Source organism: Motacilla alba, chromosome 1A (assembly GCF_015832195.1).
Source record: "Motacilla alba alba isolate MOTALB_02 chromosome 1A, Motacilla_alba_V1.0_pri, whole genome shotgun sequence".
Taxonomy (NCBI): domain Eukaryota; kingdom Metazoa; phylum Chordata; class Aves; order Passeriformes; family Motacillidae; genus Motacilla; species Motacilla alba.
The window spans coordinates 29,193,624-29,213,808 of record NC_052031.1 but is presented as its reverse complement, the minus strand read 5'-3'; the positions used below and the strand labels follow the sequence as shown (position 1 = coordinate 29,213,808).

The following is a 20,185-nucleotide window of genomic DNA, read 5'->3' as shown; positions in this document are numbered from 1 at the left end:
AGAGTCCCATCTGTCTCTCATTCCTGGCACATAACTTTTTAGTGATCTCCCCATCAGGAAGACCCACGAGGGAGGTTTTAACACGACAATGAAGCAATTTTTAAAGAAGCTATAGTTCCCATCTTTTTGTTGTTAAGAGGAGGGAGGGTGCTTCTCAACCCATAGATAGATGAGTCTGAAAAAGAGCTAGCAAAAGCAGAGTGTGCTTAAATTCATGGCGCAGGACTCTTCACTGGAAACTTTGAAAGAAAAAGCTGAGGGAAACTGTATCAACACAGTTTGAAAAGGCATGAAGGAGCCTTTGGCCATGAATAGAGCCCTGAGAAGCAGATGCATCCTTCCTAGGCATGGATCCATGCCCTGCCGCGGCAGACGAGTGGCCCAACCACCAGATCCGCAATGAAAGAGAAGAAATCTCCATTGTTTCTGTTGATACAGTGCCACCACGTACCAAATACTGCAAAATTAACAGAGAAAGACTGCCTTGTCAGGGGCAAGGGCTTGAACGGAGTGAGCTCTGGGTCTGGGCTGTGTTCCCTGACTCGTGGGCTCTTTTTAAGGGACTGTTTAATCCAAAAGTTACAGTATATGCATGCAGCCTGCTGTCACACCTGATGGCTCCATCTGTGCTGCCCCAAGCGAGAGTGACAGGTCTCCACCACGGGCCTCTACAGATCATCTAAATTCACCACACTTATTTTTCAGTACTCCGGTTAACGAGCAACCCGTGCCTCGGGGCACACGGCCCTTCTTGCCAGGCAGGATTGACCGCAAGCTTTGCGCCTGCGATGCCCGCGGCGGGTCGCGCTGCAGGCTCCGGGACCGCAGGTGAAGGGGGCGGCAGAAAGGAGAGCAGAGGGAGCGCAAAGGGCACGGCGGAGGCGAAAGCTGCGCCCCGTCCCCGTGGTGAAGCACCGAGAGGAGGCGCGGGGGGAGCGGGCGCGGGGCAGGGCGTGCCGGGGGCAGGGCGGTGCCCGGGCAGGGGCGGCCGCTGTCCGCAGCCCCCGGCCCGGCCCGGCGGGGCCCGGAAGGCGCCGCGCTCCCTCACGGCCGCTGAGTGGCGGCGGCGCGTCACGTGCGCGCGGCCGGGCCGGGCCCCGCCGGGCCGTGAGGGGCGGGCGGGGAGGCGGCGGCGGCGCTGCCCGGGTGCGGTGCGACATGTCCCACCAGACCGGCATCCAAGGTACCCGCGGGGCTCCCCGCACCTCCGCTCCGCGGTGCTCACTGCTTCTCATGACAGCCGCCCCGTCTCCGCCTTGGCCCTGCCAGCCGGGCGGGAGGCGGGCGGAGCGCCTTGCTCCGCGGGTCGGGGCGCGGCGCGGGGGCAGGCGGCTGCGGCGGGCGCTTAGCGGGCCGTTCCCGGCAGGATTTTTCCCACTACTGCGCTCTTTGTTTGCTGGCGGAGGAGCCCGTCCTTTGCGCCGGGGGTTGGCGAGCGAACGGGGGAACCGCTGCTGGTTTCGTCCCCGGCGGCCACAGGGTCGAACCCATAGCTCCGCTCCCAGTCAGGGGAAGCATGCAGGCTTTATCGGCCCAGCGAAGCGCGCCTGTCCACCCCGGAGAGGCAGGGAGCCCGCCCGAGGAAAGTGTTCGCTGCAGAGCCCCATGAATGGCAGGCACGGCCCGCCTGGGCTCAGGTAGCTCCCCCAGCGCAGGTTTTCCTGCGGCGGCGGAGTCAGCGTGGAGCCGGGGGCTGTCGCCTGCTCGGGGTCGCCGTACCGAGTTTGAGATGGGTTGGACAGCGCGGGAAATGCCGGGGGTCGCTGCAGGGTCCCTTGGAGCGAGAGCCCTGGGGAGGAGCAGGAGCCCTGGCGTAGGGGAGTCACTATGAACCCATCGCTGGAGGCCACATAAGGGGGAAAGTATGTGGGAACCTTTTTTTTCTCCGTGTTTCCAGGCCTTGGACGGTGCAAGGAGCAATTGGAAGGAGACAGCGTATTGTTTCGCAGTATTAGCGGGTTCTCCTGAATCACAGAATTGCTAAGCAGGGATTATATGGCAGGATTACGGAGGGGTCAGGTTTTACTGTCTGGATTTCTGCAATCTGCGTGTTCGGTGACTAGTACCATGTACTTTGCCTGCTCTCCGGTATTTATTGTTGAAGGTGACTTTTGTCCCAGCCACGGCAGCCCTTAGCTGGTTTTCTATGCCCTTTTTTGTCCATTGGCTGCGTGTGGTTTGCACCCTTCTCCCTCTCTTCTTTTCCTTCCTTTGCATGCCAATCTTTGATCTTTTTTGCAGCTTCTTGCTTTAAGTTCTTCAACTGTTCTCAGGCTAGAGGTGCACCTGGAATGGTTTGGGTTTTTTTCCAGTCTGGGGAAACCTGTTAGTTAGTAAATCTTAATCCCATGCTCTCCTGGTGATGCAGGCGGGAGGAGCAGAAGAATACTCTGTTGCGTATTGTAAGCAAAAGAGTGGCTAATCCTCTTCTGCGGCTCTGCTTCGTGTCTTAGAATCGTTTGTCCTCTGAGGAGAGCTTTCCTTCGGGAGCCTGCCTCAGCAGGCACTAATCAGGAGTCCTGTTTGCAGCAAAGCATCAGCCTCTGCCATTTGGAAGAGGAATAGTTCTACTTGTGCCATTGCTGGCTTTAGCTACAAACAGGCTACTGTCACTCATAAACAATTACAAGATTTGGCAGCATGGGCTGCTTTTTTTCTGGAAACAGAAATGAAGTCATGGGCACGGTGATGTGTACCAGGCAGTTGCTAAAAGGACTGGACTTTTTACACAGGCCAGTGCAGATAAATACTGTAGGAAGTTGCAGAATGCAGTAACTGGGGGGGAAATACAATTGAATGGGTTTACAGTCGTCTAAATAATTTAAAAATAATATTCACTGCAAAATAGTTGTGAAATAAGCCCAGATTTTGATTCTGTGGCCCTCTGCTGTGCAGAAAGTTTAGGAAGAAGATAATATCACTATTGTGAATTTAAAAGCCTTCATGATGAGCAAAACTCATAGATCACTTGATAGTGAGCTGGTTTCACAGGTGCCTCAAAATATTTTTTCAGGAAACTGTCGCAGTTCTGGAATTGGTGTAGAGACTGCTTTATTCTGTTCTTGGTTTGGTGTGTAGTGTTGAAATGAGATAATAAGGAACAAAAGGATAATAGACAAGAAGAGGACAGAGAATGTTCTGGGAGAACAAAAAGTCTAGCAAATGGCACAATGTTTGGTTGCTCAATGGAATGGTGAGGACCAGCAGAGATGATTAGAAAAGCTGGCAGGAAATTACTGTCTGCACTGGTTAATGTGAAGATGACAGCTGGGATGGAACTGGGCTTGAACTGGAAACCCACTGCAGTTGTTTGTTTAACATGTTCTTTTAACATGCCATTTTGGATTCTCAGGATGGGGCTGGCACCACTTGGATGAACATAAATGTAAAATGTTTTGAGTATGGGCAGTAATGTTGCTGGATCCCATCTGTTCACTTGGCCTCAACCTGACCATAAATAATCCATTTTATTTGTTTCCTGGTTTGATGTTTGTTTTGCTGGTGCTGTGCTCTGCCCTATGGGATTACTTAAAGGACCAGCTTGCAATAAATGTTTTTCAGTAAATCCTTTCAACTCTCTGTCTCTGGTATAATTGAACTGATTTGCACTCGGATTATGTAGCAGAGCAGTTGACATAAGAATGGTCTTCATGCGAGTCAGGAGCAGTTCTTCAGTGTGCTTACGGAAGTGAGTCTTCATGTTGGTGGTATAGTGTCAATGTGATTTACAAATATATAAAAATATTTTAGTTACTTTATAAATTCACTATAAAAGCTGTCCTGTTACAGTAGGTTGGGGCTTGAACAATGTTGTCAACCATAGAAGGAGATAAGGCAGTATGAAAGATGAGCAACGAGTGGCAGCTTTCACTGGTACCCTGCAGAGAGGTGCTCTCAGGAAAGACCATCACTTCAGCCAGACAAGCTCTAACATTTTCCTGGCAAGCGTAAAGTTTCTGTCTGAAAGTTTGTACTAAGCCTGCAGACTTAGTGAAGCTGTTGTAATTTGAGATGCGTCATATTTTTATTGTGTTGCTGTGTTAACTCTGAAACATAAGATTGATGATATGATGTCACCTGTAGTTTTCACAATATTGAAGATCATTTGGTGTGCTAGAAAGCAGGGATGTTTTGTAATGTTGCCTTTCATCTTTGTGTGGCATGCTGATGGTTGAAACGGTGTGCAGCATAGCAGCAGCATTGCTCCTGGGTTTGTTTTGCTGTCCAACTTTGGAGCAAAGGGCCAGTTATGCATTTTTCCAGTGTTGTTCTTACCCTCATGAATATTCTTTGTCCTAGGGAAGTGAAATGTGTTAATTTGATTACTTATTTTCTCTCTTTTTCAGCTAGTGGAAGTGTTAAGGACATCTTTGTTGGAGCCAGAAATGGACAATACAGGCTTTTGAAAATAGTAATTGACAATGGTTAGTCGAATTTTATTCTTTTTTTTTTTTTTCTGGTTCTTTTAGATATTTTCCTAGTTGTTTGAATGACTTACATGTACAATTGTTTAAAAAACAGAACCCTGCCCAACTTAGGTTACTAAGTTTTTTCATATACAGGAGATAAAATTTAAATTTTGGTGATCCTAACCTTTTTCACTACAATACTATTGTATTTTTGCATTTGAATTTTCCTCCCAAATGTAATTTCGTATTTTACCAAGAACTGCTGTGTATTTCATATGGATATTATAAATAAGCTTATTCTTATCTCTTACTAAAGAAAGAGTAGAGGAAATGAAAATTTCCACACCTGTGTAGCATTTGGACACTGGTTACTTTCAGTAGACAGAGAGCTAGTTCTTACACAACAGCCAGTCACCTTAGATGCAGAACTGTAAATTTTATACTGATATGTCCTGGTTTAAAAGGCAGATAAAAGTGCTGCATGTAGAAAGTCCTGCTAAAGCAAATGTTTAAGTAGTAATCTGACTACATAGAAAATATCTTTATAAATCTTTGACTTTATTTAAATTTTCAAAGTTAAAACTGTTTCTTAAATCTCAACATATATGTATAAATAGAAATTTACAGTTTTGATCAGAACTTGAGTTTGATTTTTGAACTTCTTGCCAAGGGATATAGGCTACAAACATTGAAAGACAGACTATATAATTACTTTTATTTTCTTTAATAGCAGTGTTGGTTGGTTGCATAAGAAATTTCCTGGTTTAGTCCATCTTTTCAAGCATGTCAGTTGTCCACTTTGAAGGCACTTGTTTTACAAGTGCCTTCATTTATTTACAATACACTAAAAATCTGTTAGCTGGAGAAAGTTACATGTTCATACATACACAGATACACTTTTATTGGTGAGTAAATAACCTACTGTTACCTTCCTTGTGTTTGCTTTTCTTAGGAAGTCTTCTGATATTTTAAAATAGGTTTCTTTGAAACAGTGGGAGTAGTAAGATTACAGGCAGGACTTTGTGATAGTCTCAGTAGCACAAAGTAAATACTGACAAACCATTGTTTTGGGGTTTTTTTCCCATTAAGCAAGGCAAAATAATATGCTTTTGTTTATATGCTACTTTATAATATGAAGTGAAGCCTAGAAATAAGATTCAAATTTAATACTTTCCCTATTTTTTAATTTCCTATTTTTTTAATTTTTGTGTGTATGTATTTATGTGTGTACACACATATATATATAGATATAAACATATAGGTATAGGTATATGCATTTCATCTCTATAAGAAGCAGAATCCAGTCTTTGATAGTATTTTCTGCAGTTCAAAAAGAAACCTGTAAACCTCCCAGTATACTGGAGGAAGGGCAGTTGCCTCATCTGTCTTCCAGAACTTTAGGGAACAGATAATAGCCAACAGATAAAATTCAAATCGTGTTTTGCTAATCTGAGTTAATAAGAGAAGAGATTTGCTGCTGGGCATGAAGTTCCTCTTGTATCTTAAATCCAAGTGGGTGTAAATCCACCGAGAGTTCAAAATTGGCAAGTACATTCTGAATACCCTTGGTTTAGGTGTACAGCTTCAGTTAGTTCAGGTACTTTGTGTCTAATTTAAAGAAGGGCCAGACACACTTACCCTGAGCTGTTCATGTTCTGCGAGTTACTGTGGTGGAATGCTTTGCTTGAAGTTTTGCTGTAGAGGCATTTGTGTGCTGTTGTACTTTTGTATGAAGTTTTGTAACTTAAGCCCTAGACTCTCAAAAGGTGATTTGTATACTAGCTACTGTGATGGTCTTGCAGGACCCCATTTAAACAAGGTATTTCTATTCCACTTAGTGGGCTAGTATTTCTTGGGAAGCTGATAAATGTTTTGTAACACAGTATGCTAATATTTCCTTTGGAAACTGAGATGTGATGTATAAATACGAGAAAAATCTTGTTGCTACAGCTGTTCACATAATTAAATACCATTGAAGTATTCTATACAGACTTAAACCAATTATGCATAATAAACAACTTCAGTAATTTAAAGAGACCATAGCTGTGAAGCTATATTAGAAAGAAGTTTATCTACTTACATAGACAAGTTAGTGATTAGTGCAAGCATATTCATTCCAAACTCTTTTCACTGTATAACTGGGTTATTGACTCCTTACAATGAGTACAAGCACTAATATGTTATACCAAGAGCTTCAGTAATTATAATTCTAAAATTTGAAAGTTTACTCTTATCTTATTTATACCTAAGTACTCCAAATAAAAAAAATAAACTAACTGTTAGAACACAGTTCTTATTTCCTATGTATGTTATGATAGAAAAACTAGCTTCAGTAGTATAACTTGAGATCAAAGAACTTGATGACAACCAGCACATTACTTCTCAACCATCAGAATTTTGGTTAAAGTAAGTTAGGGTTTGAACATACACAGCTTTTGTAGGAATTCACCCACTTTTACACTGACTGTTCTTGTCTTCCATTCTTCTGGGCATAATTATGAACAATTAAGTGTCCAATTAACTTCTTATTGTAATTATTAATTTTGACAGACGCTATTAACTGTATATTTGGTTATTGGTTTTAGAGCAGCTTGTTATGGGATCCTCTAGACGGCCAGTTGGATCATGGGAAAAGGATTATGATTCCTTTGTCCTTCCTCTTCTTGAAGACAAGCAGCCATGTTATATATTATACAGATTAGATTCACAGAATGCTCAAGGATATGAATGGATCTTCATTGCATGGTCACCTGATCACTCTCCTGTAAGTAACAGTCATCAGAGGCTTCATGCTAATGGTTTTTCAACAGTGCCATTTGATCTGTATCCAAGATATGAAGGAAAAGGATTTGAGGAACGAAGCATTCCCTAACCTCCTCCTACATTTCCAGAAGAAAACTAGGAAAATGTTTCTTTAAGATGGTTAAAGAGCAAATCAGTGGGTCTAGATGGAGTACAGCTGATCCAATGTATTTTTAGCCTGACTGGTGGAGACAATACAGATTTTTTGCCCTGTTTGTCTGTCTTACTGTCAGGACTTCAGGAAATGTATGAAAAGATATGGGACAGAAATCCTAATGGGTGCTCATATAGAGACGAATTACAGTGAGCTCAGTCTGTTTATTCTGTTTGGCTTGCTGGCTGCCCAGCTGGCACTTGTGGATATGTGGTGTGCCACAGAATACACTCCTTAGTGCTTTGAGAGCATGGGAGAGGACTGAGGTCAGAATTAAGGATTTCTAGGAGAAACTAGGATGGCGGTTCTGGGAATGTGGGATAAGGGAAGGCAGAAAGCAAAGCTGTTCCAGTATTCCTACTGCTTTCACTAGCAGTTAGGAAATAATAAGACACCAAAAGTTGATGTGCATAGAGAGGATTATGTGGAAAAGGTGAAGTATTGTGGAGAGGATAACATGATGGTGAAATACAGTGGGAAGGTGGGACTGCTGAGGGAGGAGCAAGTGACTGTGTGAGACAACAAGTTAATAGGGAACAAATGTAATTTTTCCACTCTTAGTTGAACCATAACTATCTGGAGTCACTATCAAATCAAAAGTAATAATGAGTTATTTCTAGTCTGCTTTTTTTGCTGTCTGTTGTATCCATTAGTACACAGACCAGGTGACAAAAGATTCAAACAATTGTGATTTTCCCCATTTAAAATTAGTAACAATTATGTTGATTTTTTTCCCATTTAAAGAAAAGCTCATACCCCAACTAAGGCTGCAATTCAGTTTTGAAGTTACTTTGATAATAATACATAGTATCATGACCATGTGAGTTTAATAGTATGAGTAAATATCATGATTCAGAGCTCTACAAGTTTGTAGTGCAGTTTCAACACTTGAAATACTTGTTCAAGAAAGATGTTTGCTAATGGACTTGATACACCAACATGCTGGGTTCTCTGTGTACAGCAAAATTTTAAAATTAACCAAACCGAAAAGGTACTGTTTTATTACATGCTAGGTTCGTCAAAAAATGTTGTATGCAGCAACCAGAGCAACGCTTAAGAAAGAGTTTGGAGGTGGCCATATTAAGGATGAAGTATTTGGAACAGTACAGGTATGTTTTTCTTTTCAAAGTCAGGACGCTGACTTTAAATACTGAATATAGGAGCTGATGTTATTGGTATGAATGTGGGTTGCTTATGGTCTTTTTGGATTAAGGAAAAAAAAGATTTTAAAGCTATATGTATTACTCCAGTGTTAAAGCTGAACAAGATAATAGGTATAGTTAACATCGTCAGGCTTAGACGTCCTTGCTTCATATGTTTATGAAAACTAAATAACCTAAGAATAATAGGAATATCTCTTAATCTCATTGCATGAGCATGAGTTCTCTAATAGAATGGAAGGAGTTGGAGGTTTGGGGAAGAATAGAGGATATTGTAGTGGGGAAAAAAAGCTGTGAAAGAGAAATGGGCTGTTGTGGTAGACATGAGACTAATAATTCTGTTGCTCACTGAGTAAATAATTTGTTATATTTATCATTGACTTGTCGTGGAGGCTTCATTATCCTAACAAACATGTGGAGAGGCTGTATTCTAGGCGAGTAGATAACTGACTTGCTAAGAGGGTTTACTTTTAGGGGTCCTGTTATTTTTTTCTTGTCTGTTCAATCAACCAGTCTCTCACTGCTACTTTCACCAAACCATTAGCAGTCTATGTAATATGTGGAATTTGTGCCTAGCCCTACAAGTCTGAGCTTCTGTCTCAGTTTTAAGGAAGGAGCATTAGATCTGTTTTACTGTTATTTCACAATGGGCCTGGGGCACATGGAAGATGACATTGATATAACTCACTTTTCCCAGGCTCATTATGTTACAGCTTATATATCTCTAAATTGGCGGTTTCAGTGTCTTTATAAATGTCTTAATTGTTGCTGGTCTTTAATGTTCATCTGTGTGAAAATCACAGCTTCTTCAAGGTGTTCAAGTTGCTGATCTCACTCAGAATCTTGATCATCAGCATCCAGTGGGTTACTTCGTCTTTATTTTATTAAACCTAAGGATGGTTTGGTTGCAATAAACACTGTTATTGTGGTGGAACCCTATTATGGTCCCACCTGCTAATTCATATGTATTAACCTGGATACCTCTGGGCTTCTGAAACAAGACATAATGGAATATTGGAATATTCAAATAAAATGACCACAACTGTATGGAAGGCAACTACTTTTTGCAATGCTCCATAGAAAATCATTGAAGAAAAGTTTCTAAAATTCTAAAAAAACCCTGATAAATATTGATATTGTGCTTTCAGGATGATGTTTCACTGAATGGATATAAAAAATATTTGATATCACAGTCCTCCCCTGCACCTTTGACTGCAGCAGAAGAGGAACTTCGACAAATTAAGATTAACGAGGTACCTAAAATGTCTTCAACCACGTGTGGGAAATGGTGCAGAGTTCCAAATGTGTGGTAGGGAAATGTCTTTCTAGGGTAAAAAATGGCAGAACAGAAAATGGAAAGTTTCAGAAAATGTGAGTGGATGAGCATATAAATGTACTTCTCAATGGGTTGAACTGCAGGGTGGTGGTGGCTGGAGTGGCATGAGTGATCTCACAGCATTTGAAAGGCCTAGTGTCGAATCAGAGGCCTGGCAACTGCAGAGCTTAATTGTTACAACTTCAGCATTTAGTATCACTGGATGTCCTTCTTTGTGAAGGTTGACCAGACACTAGCACTGGCTGCCCAGGGAGGTTATGGGGTCTCCATCCTGGAGATATTCAAAAGATGTTTGGATAGACAACTGGGCATCTGGCTCTAGGTGGTCCTGATTGAACAGTGTCCTTGGACACGGTGACCTACAGAGATGTCTTCCAACCTCAGTCATTGTCCACATGTGATTGCCCCGATGCATTTCCTATGGTGGCAGAAATTGTAGAGAAAACACAGAATAGCAATTATTGCAGTGAGTGATTGCCAGGAGAATTCCAGCAGCCTTATTCTTAGAGGAAAGGTGCATAGTTTCCGGTACCAGTGCACTTGTCTTTAAGACTGAGAGGAAGGGAAGAGGATTCCAATAAAAATAAAACAGAAATACAAACCGAATAGCTGATCACTTTAAGAGACTGATTCACTTATGATACAAACACTTGTTAGAAAAATCTCTATCCTAAGAGAGAGCCTTTAACCAGAAAAATTGATGATTGCCAGATAGCTAGTGACTGAAAAGTTTCAGAGGATTCTTTTTATCACATTTTTCCTTCATTTGAACACTGTTTATGTCAGATGTATATTAAAATAGGTCATGTGCTGAACTTATTTGTTCTTTAGACTGGTGCGTTAGAGCTGTGGTACATGTGTTTGAAGTATAATTTATTTCTGCAGCTGGATACCAGGCAGCCATTGTGTTAAATACAGCTGTGTACCTCTTGTTTTCACTCTGCTGTGCTTTTGCTGCAACTTTGTTGTTTATTGACTTTTTTTTTCCCAGTGGCGTCTTTTGTTAGTTTTCATGTCTGATTTTAACAATTCAATGCAGAAATCATTAAATACTGCATTTTGCTTCATCAGCTTAAAAAAAAAACAAAAACAAACCAGTAATGAATGTAAAACTTCTGTGGGATTGGTGATCACTTCTAGTATTAGTGTATGTGCTACATACAATGTGTTTAGAAGGTGATTCATGCAAACCAAGTCTTCATGTGTTCTGAAATTTCAGCAGCAATACCTTTGCTTTTCAGGGACACATAAATTATATATTGTTGCCACTTTGGCTTTGTTTGAAACATCTCACAATACATTAACTTACATAATTTTTCTCTTCATTGTTTCCACCATTACAAAACCTGTAATTAGACTTAGAAAGCAAAAAGCTATCTGATTTTAAGTTTTTCCATATAGATATTCTTTCATAATTACCCTAAGAAATATTTTACTGGGCCAGATCAAAGATCACCTGGTCTGTTGTCAAGTCCTTGAGGGAGCAACAGAAGTCTAGGAAGGATGTAGGACCAGGGCAAGAAGGCCATAATTACCTTTAATGCTCTTCTGTCGCTTTAACATTTGCAGGTAGGGAGCTTCCTATGCAAATGATGACATCTTACTATATATTTTTTAATGGGATTTTCATCCATCATCTAGTCTTGTCATTTCTATAAATCTACATACAGGTTTAGTTGGCCACAGGTCCTGTGGCAAGCATATTCCATAGCTTGACAAAATGCTTTGTAATTAGCCACTGACTGCTCTCTAGAATCTCTAGTTTATTCTGATACCCCTACAGATGGCAAAGGCAAAAAAGAGTCATTCAGTCAATCCTCAGTTTCCCCTTCCCCTTAGATAAAGCCCCCTGTATCCCAGAATGCCAACCATATCCTGGGCTGCATCAAAAGCAGTGCGGCCAGCACGTAAAGAGAGGTGATCCTCTCCCTCTGCTTTGCTTTGGTGAGATCCCACCTGGAACACTGCATCCAGCTCTGGGGTACTCAGCCCAGGCAGGACATGGACCTGTTAGAGTGGGTCCAGAAGGGGGCCAAAAAAAATAATCATAGGGCTGGAACATATGCCCTGTGAGAAAAAGCTGAGAGAGTTGGGGTTGTTCAGACTGGAGCAGAGGCGGCTTCAGGGAAATCTTAGTGGCCTTTCAGTATTTAAAGGGGGCTTGTAAAAAATAAGGGGACAGATTTTTTAGCAGGGCCTGTTGCAATAGAACAAGGGAGAATGGTTTAAACTAAAACAGGGTAGGTTGGATTAGCTGTGAGCAAGAATTTGTTTTATGGTGAGTGTGATGAGGTACTGGAAGAGTGTGCTGAGGGTTCTGGTAGGTGCCCCATCCCTAGAAACATTCAAGGTCAGGTTGGATGGGGCTCTGAGCTACCTGATGTATTTGAAGTTGTTGCTACTTTCTGTGGGGGGGTTGGACTAGAGCACCTTTAGAGGACCCTTCCAGCCACAACTGTGCCATGATTCTCTATCTATGGACCTCTGTTGTATTCCTTATCAGTTATCTCTTCCAGGCTGACAAGTCCTAATCTGGGTAGTTCTTCCTCCTAAACAAAGCACTCCATACTTCTGATCCTTTTGCTTTTCTCTGCAGTTATTCCAGTTCTGCTATATAATTTATGAGATGGAGGGATGGGGAAGCCAGATCTGCATGTGGTATTCAAGATGCAGGCATGTTACTGATATCTCCAGTGCGTAATAATGTGTTCTGTTCTCTACTCTTTTTTCTAACAATTTGTAACATTTCATTTGTGGATGGGGAATGTTCAGATTTTTTTTTGCCTTGGGGTTATTTTTCAGATTTAGTCAGAATGACATGCAAGGTCTTGCTCCTGAATGGTAGTAGCCAGCTCAACCCAGTCACCATACAAGTAGAAAAAGAGGGTTTTTTTCCTCCTGCATACATTTACATTTATTCACAGGAAATTTCATCTGCCATTTTATCCAGCTCTCAGCAGCCATTACTAACTGAATCTTAATGGTGTGAATTTAAATATTCTTAAGTGACTTAGGTGGTTCTGTTCATTTTCCTATATCTGGAGTTACACTGAGTTACTCTCTTCCCTTGTCTATTTCCACACTTCACAGCTTGTTTTTAAGTTGGAGTACGTATTTTCTACCTGTATTTTAATATGGATTCTAGAGTATGGTATTTTATGATGGTTTATTATTTTTGTGATGCCTATTTTGTGTTTGTCAGTCAGGCTTTTATGCAGATATATATTTCACAAAACATTTTTTCTATAAAAAATTTATCAATCCTTGGGCAAAGTAAGCTCTCCACCTGCTTTCTTTTCCTCTTTCCTTGTTGCTGACAAGCTGTTCTTTAAAATGTGAAGTATAAGTAAGTGTTGCCACAAGTGTTTGTTTTTAATTTTTTTATCAGTTTGTTTCATATTTTATTAGCATCTCTTTCTAATAAAGCTGAACATCTAGTTGATAGATCTAGGGTAGGAAAGGCCCACACTTTCCATTTGGTACACTTTTTTGAGTTTTGCAGCTTCATAACCAATGTTAAATGTAATTGTGAAACTTGAAAAGGAAGTAAATATATTAAAAAAACAGTACTTAGACCATAAACAAAGAATGAAGAAGACTGGAGGCCTGAGCTCATTTTAAGAGAAACTGAATGAATACTAAGATAAACATAAATTCTTGAACATCAGTTTTAAAATAACTGTTCTCTCCAATAATTTGACATTAATATAGCTGGATTATGAATAACTGTCTAGCTTGTCCTGGATTTTTTTTTTTTTTACTTTGTGGTAGACCTTCTAGAAATAAAAAAATAGGATTTTGTTTGCTTTGGTTTTGGTAGAGGCTATTTGTGGGAGTATGTTGAAGCAGGAGGGAGAGTAGAAGCTTTACTTTTCCTTCTAGAATATCAGTTTGTCTCATAATTTCTCTCTTCCTTCAAAAATTTTGACTCCCTAGAAATCAAGTCTTTGTTTTGATCTAAATTTTCTTAAGCTATAACAAAGTTTGTCAGGAATATTTTCAGTTCAAAAATATAACACAGCATATGAAAATCAAGATTTTTTTTCCTGGATTATTCTGTCTCTATAACAAATTTTAACTTCTTCACTGACACTTGAACCAGTTTTCCCTCTGATGATTTTGTTGCTCTGCTAAGCAGAACAGAGCATGTTTCAGGGATGAGAAATTTTGCAGGCTAGCAAACAAACATGACCTGTACATTAAAAAATGCAAATCTTTTATATAAGGGGGATGATTTCTTAGGGTGGTTTATTCTTGGAATGGTTACTGCTAACTCTCTGTGTAACCATATGAAATGCATTGTCAGTCATTGTATGAAACCAAATAAATGCCTGCAGAGGTTTCTTTTAACAACTCAGCTGACTTGTGTTCCAGGTACAGGCAGATGTTGGTGTAGATACCAAGCATCAAACACTGCAAGGAGTAGCATTCCCCATTGCTAAAGAAGCTATTCAGGCTCTGGAGAAACTGAAAAATAAGAAACTCAATTATGTACAACTGGCAAGTATAAAATATTTTAACTATTTTTAATAATGAATATAAAATAGATTACCCAAATATTCAACAACGTGTGTTGACGTAGTATGCTGACAAATTACTATTTTGAATTAGATTCTTCCAAATTTTTTTCTGTCCTGTCATGTTCTCTGGTTTGTTTTTTGTGTGTTAACTATATTCATGTTTGCTTTGTTTACAGCAAATTGATATGAAAAATGAAACTATTATTTTGGCCAACACACTTGATACTGAACTTAAGGACTTGCCAAAAAGAGTTCCAAAGGATGCTGCGCGTTACCACTTTTTCCTGTATAAGCACACGCATGAAGGAGACTATTTGGAATCCATAAGTATGAAAAAATTTCTCAATATGAAACTTCACTGGCTTGTTTCAAATTCCTTAGGAATTTTGAGTCAGAGAGAAAGATGTGTCAGCATGATCATAAATTTCAGAGTCATTTGGTTGTGAAACTGTGAACTTGTGAAGGGGAGAGCTCTTGTGTGTAAAGTAGTGAGCTATCCCTTTGGATTATGAGCACCCATAAATGTGAAAAGATACAGATTCTGGCTATTCTCTTATCCCCTGTTTGCAATGAAACACTTGCTGAAGCAAAAAAGCTCCAGAACGGCACTACATATTTTGCTTTCAGATTGCATAGTTGATTTCCATTGCCTCTTTGCTATAAATGGTTTTATGATACAGCTTTTGATAGAGTGTATTTATGGTCTGATTTGTGTTGTTGTTTTCTTTTCCTGCAGTTTTTATCTACTCTATGCCAGGGTATACCTGTAGTATACGAGAACGAATGCTCTACTCTAGTTGCAAAAGTCCACTGTTAGAAATTGTAGAAACACAGTTGTGGATGCAGATAATTAGAAAGGTAAGTGCAGGGGGTGTATGGGTATTTTCTCCATACCTGTCTTCCCTTCTTAATGGAAAACTATAGCTGTCTCTGTCACCACCTTGTCTAAACAATGACAAGTGTAAGTTAGTGTGTCCTGAACAGGAAATAACTTTGTATCTCTAGCGCCATCAAAAATTAAGTCATGGAGGTTTTACTCTGTCTCATAATTTCTACACTTCTATCTTGAACAAATATATCCTTCTGCATCAAGGTAGCATTTGAGAGTACTTTGATGGACTTTATAGAATTAACATGATTTCTTACACAAAGTTGTGTAGAATGTAGTCAAACACTAATTTCCTTTAAGCCAAAGTAATGTAGGAATTTTCAAAATAATTTCAAGCTGCAGTTCTGAAAATTAGAACTGCTATCTAAGGAGTCCTAGATGGGGCAAACAAGTATTTGCAAGTTAGCTGATCTTTTCACACTGTATAGATTTTACTGCAATGCAAAAGGTTTCTTCTCACCTCCCAAGCACAGACCACAGAAATGGTCCACTTGTTACCTATGGATACGTTTCTAACACTTTTGTGGAAGCTTAGTTTCTGTAGAGATTATGTTTACCTTAAAAATAGCAGAATTAATACTAACCATTTTTAGTGAGATGACATGAATTAACTAGATTTTTGCTATGTGTATTTGTATGTAATTATTTTTCTGAAATTGCCTTTCTGCAACAAAACTAAAGCACCAGGCGACTCCTGAAAATTCCTGCAGACCGAAATTTCTGAAGCATGTCCTTGTAACAGCAAAACTGGGGCTGGCAAGTCTGTCAAGTGTTATGGTTGGCAGGGCATGAAGTGCTGAATGCTCAGCAGAGCAAGGCCATAGCATTTCTCTGAATTCTGAATTCCTGCAATTTAAAACAGTGGAGTTTGGCTTGAGAACACAGTTTTCTTTCTGTTTGGTTTCATATATCTAGATTTTGAAAACTAAAACACTCCCCTTCATTCTGTTCATTATTTTAGCTTTTCCTTGAGTACTTGCTGAGTGGCAGTAGCCAGCTAATAATAGAAGCTTCTTTATGCTTCTCCCCCTCTTTCTCAAGAGATAACAATATGCATGCACGTTGCTTGTACAGTTAGTGTTTAAAACATGTTTTAGTGAACAATTTTGATTCTTAAAATGTGTAAATACTTTAAATGAGTAAATAAGCACTAGTTTCACATGGAACCTGTTCCCCTAGTTAGTGTTGACAGGTACACTGTGCCAAAGCTTGGGACAAAAAAGTCCTTAGCATATGTACTGTTTAGTTGTGCTTAGCTTTCAGGAAAATAATTAAGTCACACTTAATAGTGGTAAGGGTATAGGGGGGTCTCAGAAAAACTATCCAAGATTTCTCAGGGCATTAGGCACAAGTTGGAGAACTTTTCATGCTTGACTTTGAACATTATTGCACATATGGTTTTAATACAGTATTGAGTTTCAGCAAAGTTTCTAAATGTTTTTGACTTTGAGTATGATGTTGTTTTCTTCTGCCAGATTGAAATAGATAATGGTGATGAGTTAACTGCTGACTTCCTTTATGAAGAAGTACATCCAAAACAACATGCTTACAAGCAGAGTTTTGCTAAACCAAAAGGTCCTGCAGGGAAGAGGGGAATACGAAGACTGATCAGAGGTCCAGCAGAGACCGAAACACCTAGTGATTAGAAACTGTGTTTGTATTTGTTTAAGTATCAGAGTAAGAAATGGAATTCTGGCTTTTGGTAATGAACTGAAATCATTCCATTCATAGATGCTAGGGATTAAAAAAAAAAAGCTCTTTTTACTCTTCTCTTTTCTGACCTCGACACTTTTTATATTGTTACATGATTATATTTGTTGACCATGTTTTATGATATATAGAAAAGATAATTATTTTGCAGCTAGAAAAGAAAAACAAAGCTAGTACCCCTTTATTTTAATTTAGAAGCCATTATTTAATAGCTGTACATGTAATCATAAACTTTGCAGACATAAGACTACGAAGCCCTGTATTCTGTAAGTCACAGCTGTATTCTTATGCGTAGCCTATTAAACCTCTAAGACTTTCCATGTGAGAAGAGATGAAGGACTACATAGCATTGTCCCAATTAAAACTTTCTTTTTCCTTGTAGCACTTATGGACAATAGTAAAATAGAAGGTTGTCTTTGGATTTTGACAGGATGTGTTTCTGGATTTTGTTATTGTTTTGTTTGGGTTTTTTTCCTTGTAATGGAAAAGATGAACTAAAATTAGTTATCATTCAATTAGTATAAGCATTCAGGAATTGGTGGACATTTTCCAAGGCAAAAACTTGGTCATCTCAAATTTATAACCAATTTCATGAATTATCTTTTAAAGAAATCTGACATAAAACACAATAGCTTTTCCAGACTTCTGTATCATTCATAAGTGTTACATATTAGGTACTGAATGACCAAGTAAAAGGAGATTAAAAGTCGGTGAGTTAGTATACTCAATAGATTATGGAGCTGCTTTCAGAGCTATATGTCTAAAAGTATCTAATATTAAGTAATTAATTATTGGTGCAGTTGGATCTAAAAATGTGTAAGTTCAGTAAAAATTGAAGCAGTCTTGCTTCATAACAGTGAGTTATCCTTGAGGTCCTACTGTGTTTGCACTATCAACTGCAATTTTTACTTTCAAGGTATTCTGAAAATTACTTTTTCTAAATGTTTGAACTTCAGTTGTAACTTACATCTGTAATTTAAGTCCAACTAGGTCTTGAATAACTCCTGACAGCAAAGCCCCTAGTTAGGATTTTGGTGATTTTTCTCCTCCCTTCTTCCCTTCAAAATACTTTAATCAGCCAGAATAGTCTAAACTTGATGGAACTGTAAGTAATGTGTTTAACAGGAAGAGGAAAAGTAGATTATTTTAATAATTGCATTAAGGGGGAATTAGATGTGGAAGTCAAGTATTGGATGACCTTAAATATTTAAAACTGTGTGATGAAGCAAGTACTCGTGAATAGATTGTATTCCCACTGAGGACTTACTTTTTAGTGTCTTTTATGTGACCTTTGTGGTTTTTGAGTTTTGTTGGTTTTGGTTTTTTTTAAAGCTACATGGGATTTGCCAGCTTTGGTTTATTGGATATTATTGTAGCTGTTGGACGTACTCATTGTAGAGCTGAATCGTGTGTTTACCTGGTGGAAGATGGATTTAAGTTTTGTAGGGGATAATGTTTTGACAGTAGTAGTTCCTGACAAAAAATTGTTTTATCTATTTAGTTTGGCTATACTTAGCTTACTGTTGACATTGAGATTGCACTATATAATGTGAAGGTTGCAATAGCTGGTATTACCATGGGGTTTTTATATGCAGCAGAAATTTTACACTTCAGCTTTTTTTTTCATTTAATTTTACACACTACATCAGTCCAATTCAATAGCTCTTGATCCTCAGCTAATCTCCTGCTTGCTCTTGTGTTCTTTTCCTGCCTCTTGCCTTCTGTACTGTTTCAGGCAAGTGTCATTGTTTTCTGAATATTGTTATTGTGTGTGCAGGTCATTGTACACTGCAATTAAATGTATTTTTAGATTAACTCAAATATTTGCAAAACACCTAATTAACTTTGGAATTTTTGTTTTGTTTTGGTTTTAAGGAGTGTAGCATTTAAAAATTACTGCTAGAGGGTTGTTTGAATTTAGTATTCCTGCCCTTGTGCCAGCCATAGCAAGAGTGCACATACCTCTACACTTTCTTGAGCCAGTAAAGAAGTTCAGCTTTTTAAGACTAAGTATTTTAAATAATGAACAGTTTGACCTGATATGGTTGTATGCACGTTGTGGGGGTTTTGTTGGATGTTTGTTTTGGTTTTTTTTTCACTGTTGTTTTTTGGTTTTGGTTTTTTGTGCAATCCTGCCCTAGGTAGATGAGGATAGGAGATGGAAAACTTAATCTGCAGGATGATGAGAGCTGGTTAAGTGATTATGCAAGAGCATTTATGATGAGCTGCTTTAGAGTTCAGCCCAAACCAGACATTGTAAATTTCCCTACCTGAAAACATTCTATGTGATGTACACACCCAGCCCAGACAGGAGTCTGTCATGTCCTGAGCATGTCTCCCCCTCACCTTTTCCCAAAAAGAGAATTGTATGAAGTCGTGCACTGCTGGCTGGTTCTCCGGGCCTCTTGTAGCTATTCTCCTAACAGCAATAAGAAGTATCTGTTCTTTTTGTACAATCTATCACGTTTACATCTACATAGTTGCCTCCACTTCTGTTCATGAATGTTCAGAACCAGGGCAAAATGTGGGCATTAATCAGTTGCTCCATTAACTGTCTCTGGTCATTAAATAATTGAAAGTGTCCATTCAAATTGTTGTTGGCCTTCATAAAACCCAAAAGCAATGCCACTGCTTGCAGTTAACTCACAAGCTATTAAATAGTTAATTAACAGGACAGGTAATTATTTAATAAATGTTTACATTGCAACTTAGGGAGATCTGAGATCTTGATCTTTTAAAACACTCCTATCACGGTTAAACTAATCAAGGTAAAAATTGCTCTGTTGCTCAGATTGACTCTGTAAATAAAAAATCTTGTTTATCAGTGTGTTTATGTATTCAATGAAAGCCACCTTCAGATGCTAAAATTAACTAAGTTTACCTTATCTATTTTGTAATTTACTTTATAAATAAAGATTGATGCTTTATCTTGGTGTTGTCTGAATCATTTCATAGTCTCTTTAATGAAGATGTATTTTCTAAGATCAGAATGTGTAATAGGCAGTTCCCATGGGACTAGAAAGTGACGGTGGGGTGGAAGAATGGAGGTGAGCAGAAACAGAATTCCTGGCTTTTGCTATTAGAAAAAATCACTATGTTACAAACAACTACTTTCTCATTGCTTTATGGGAGCAGCACTGCAGGCTCCACAGCAGAATCCAAGGGTATTCTTGAGGTTTTTGTGCTTTCAGTAATATGCCCCTTC

General features: G+C 39.3%; 1 protein-coding gene across 2 annotated transcripts; it reads left to right on the top strand.

Annotated features, from left to right (window-relative positions):
• The first annotated feature begins 773 nt into the window (after nucleotides 1–773).
• TWF1 (twinfilin actin binding protein 1) lies at nucleotides 774–19,907 on the top strand. Of its 2 annotated transcripts, none has more exons than XM_038154595.1 (9): nucleotides 774–828; nucleotides 4,347–4,424; nucleotides 6,995–7,173; nucleotides 8,379–8,474; nucleotides 9,674–9,778; nucleotides 14,236–14,361; nucleotides 14,558–14,708; nucleotides 15,118–15,239; nucleotides 16,746–19,907. In XM_038154595.1, the coding sequence occupies exons 1-9, from the start codon at nucleotides 789–791 to the stop codon at nucleotides 16,914–16,916; spliced, it is 1,068 nt and encodes a 355-aa protein (XP_038010523.1). In that variant the 5' UTR covers nucleotides 774–788; the 3' UTR covers nucleotides 16,917–19,907. The 2 variants fall into 2 exon arrangements, with proteins under 2 accessions (XP_038010523.1, XP_038010524.1); XM_038154596.1 differs by lacking the exon at nucleotides 774–828 and adding an exon at nucleotides 994–1,183.
• Nucleotides 19,908–20,185: the final 278 nt, after the last annotated feature.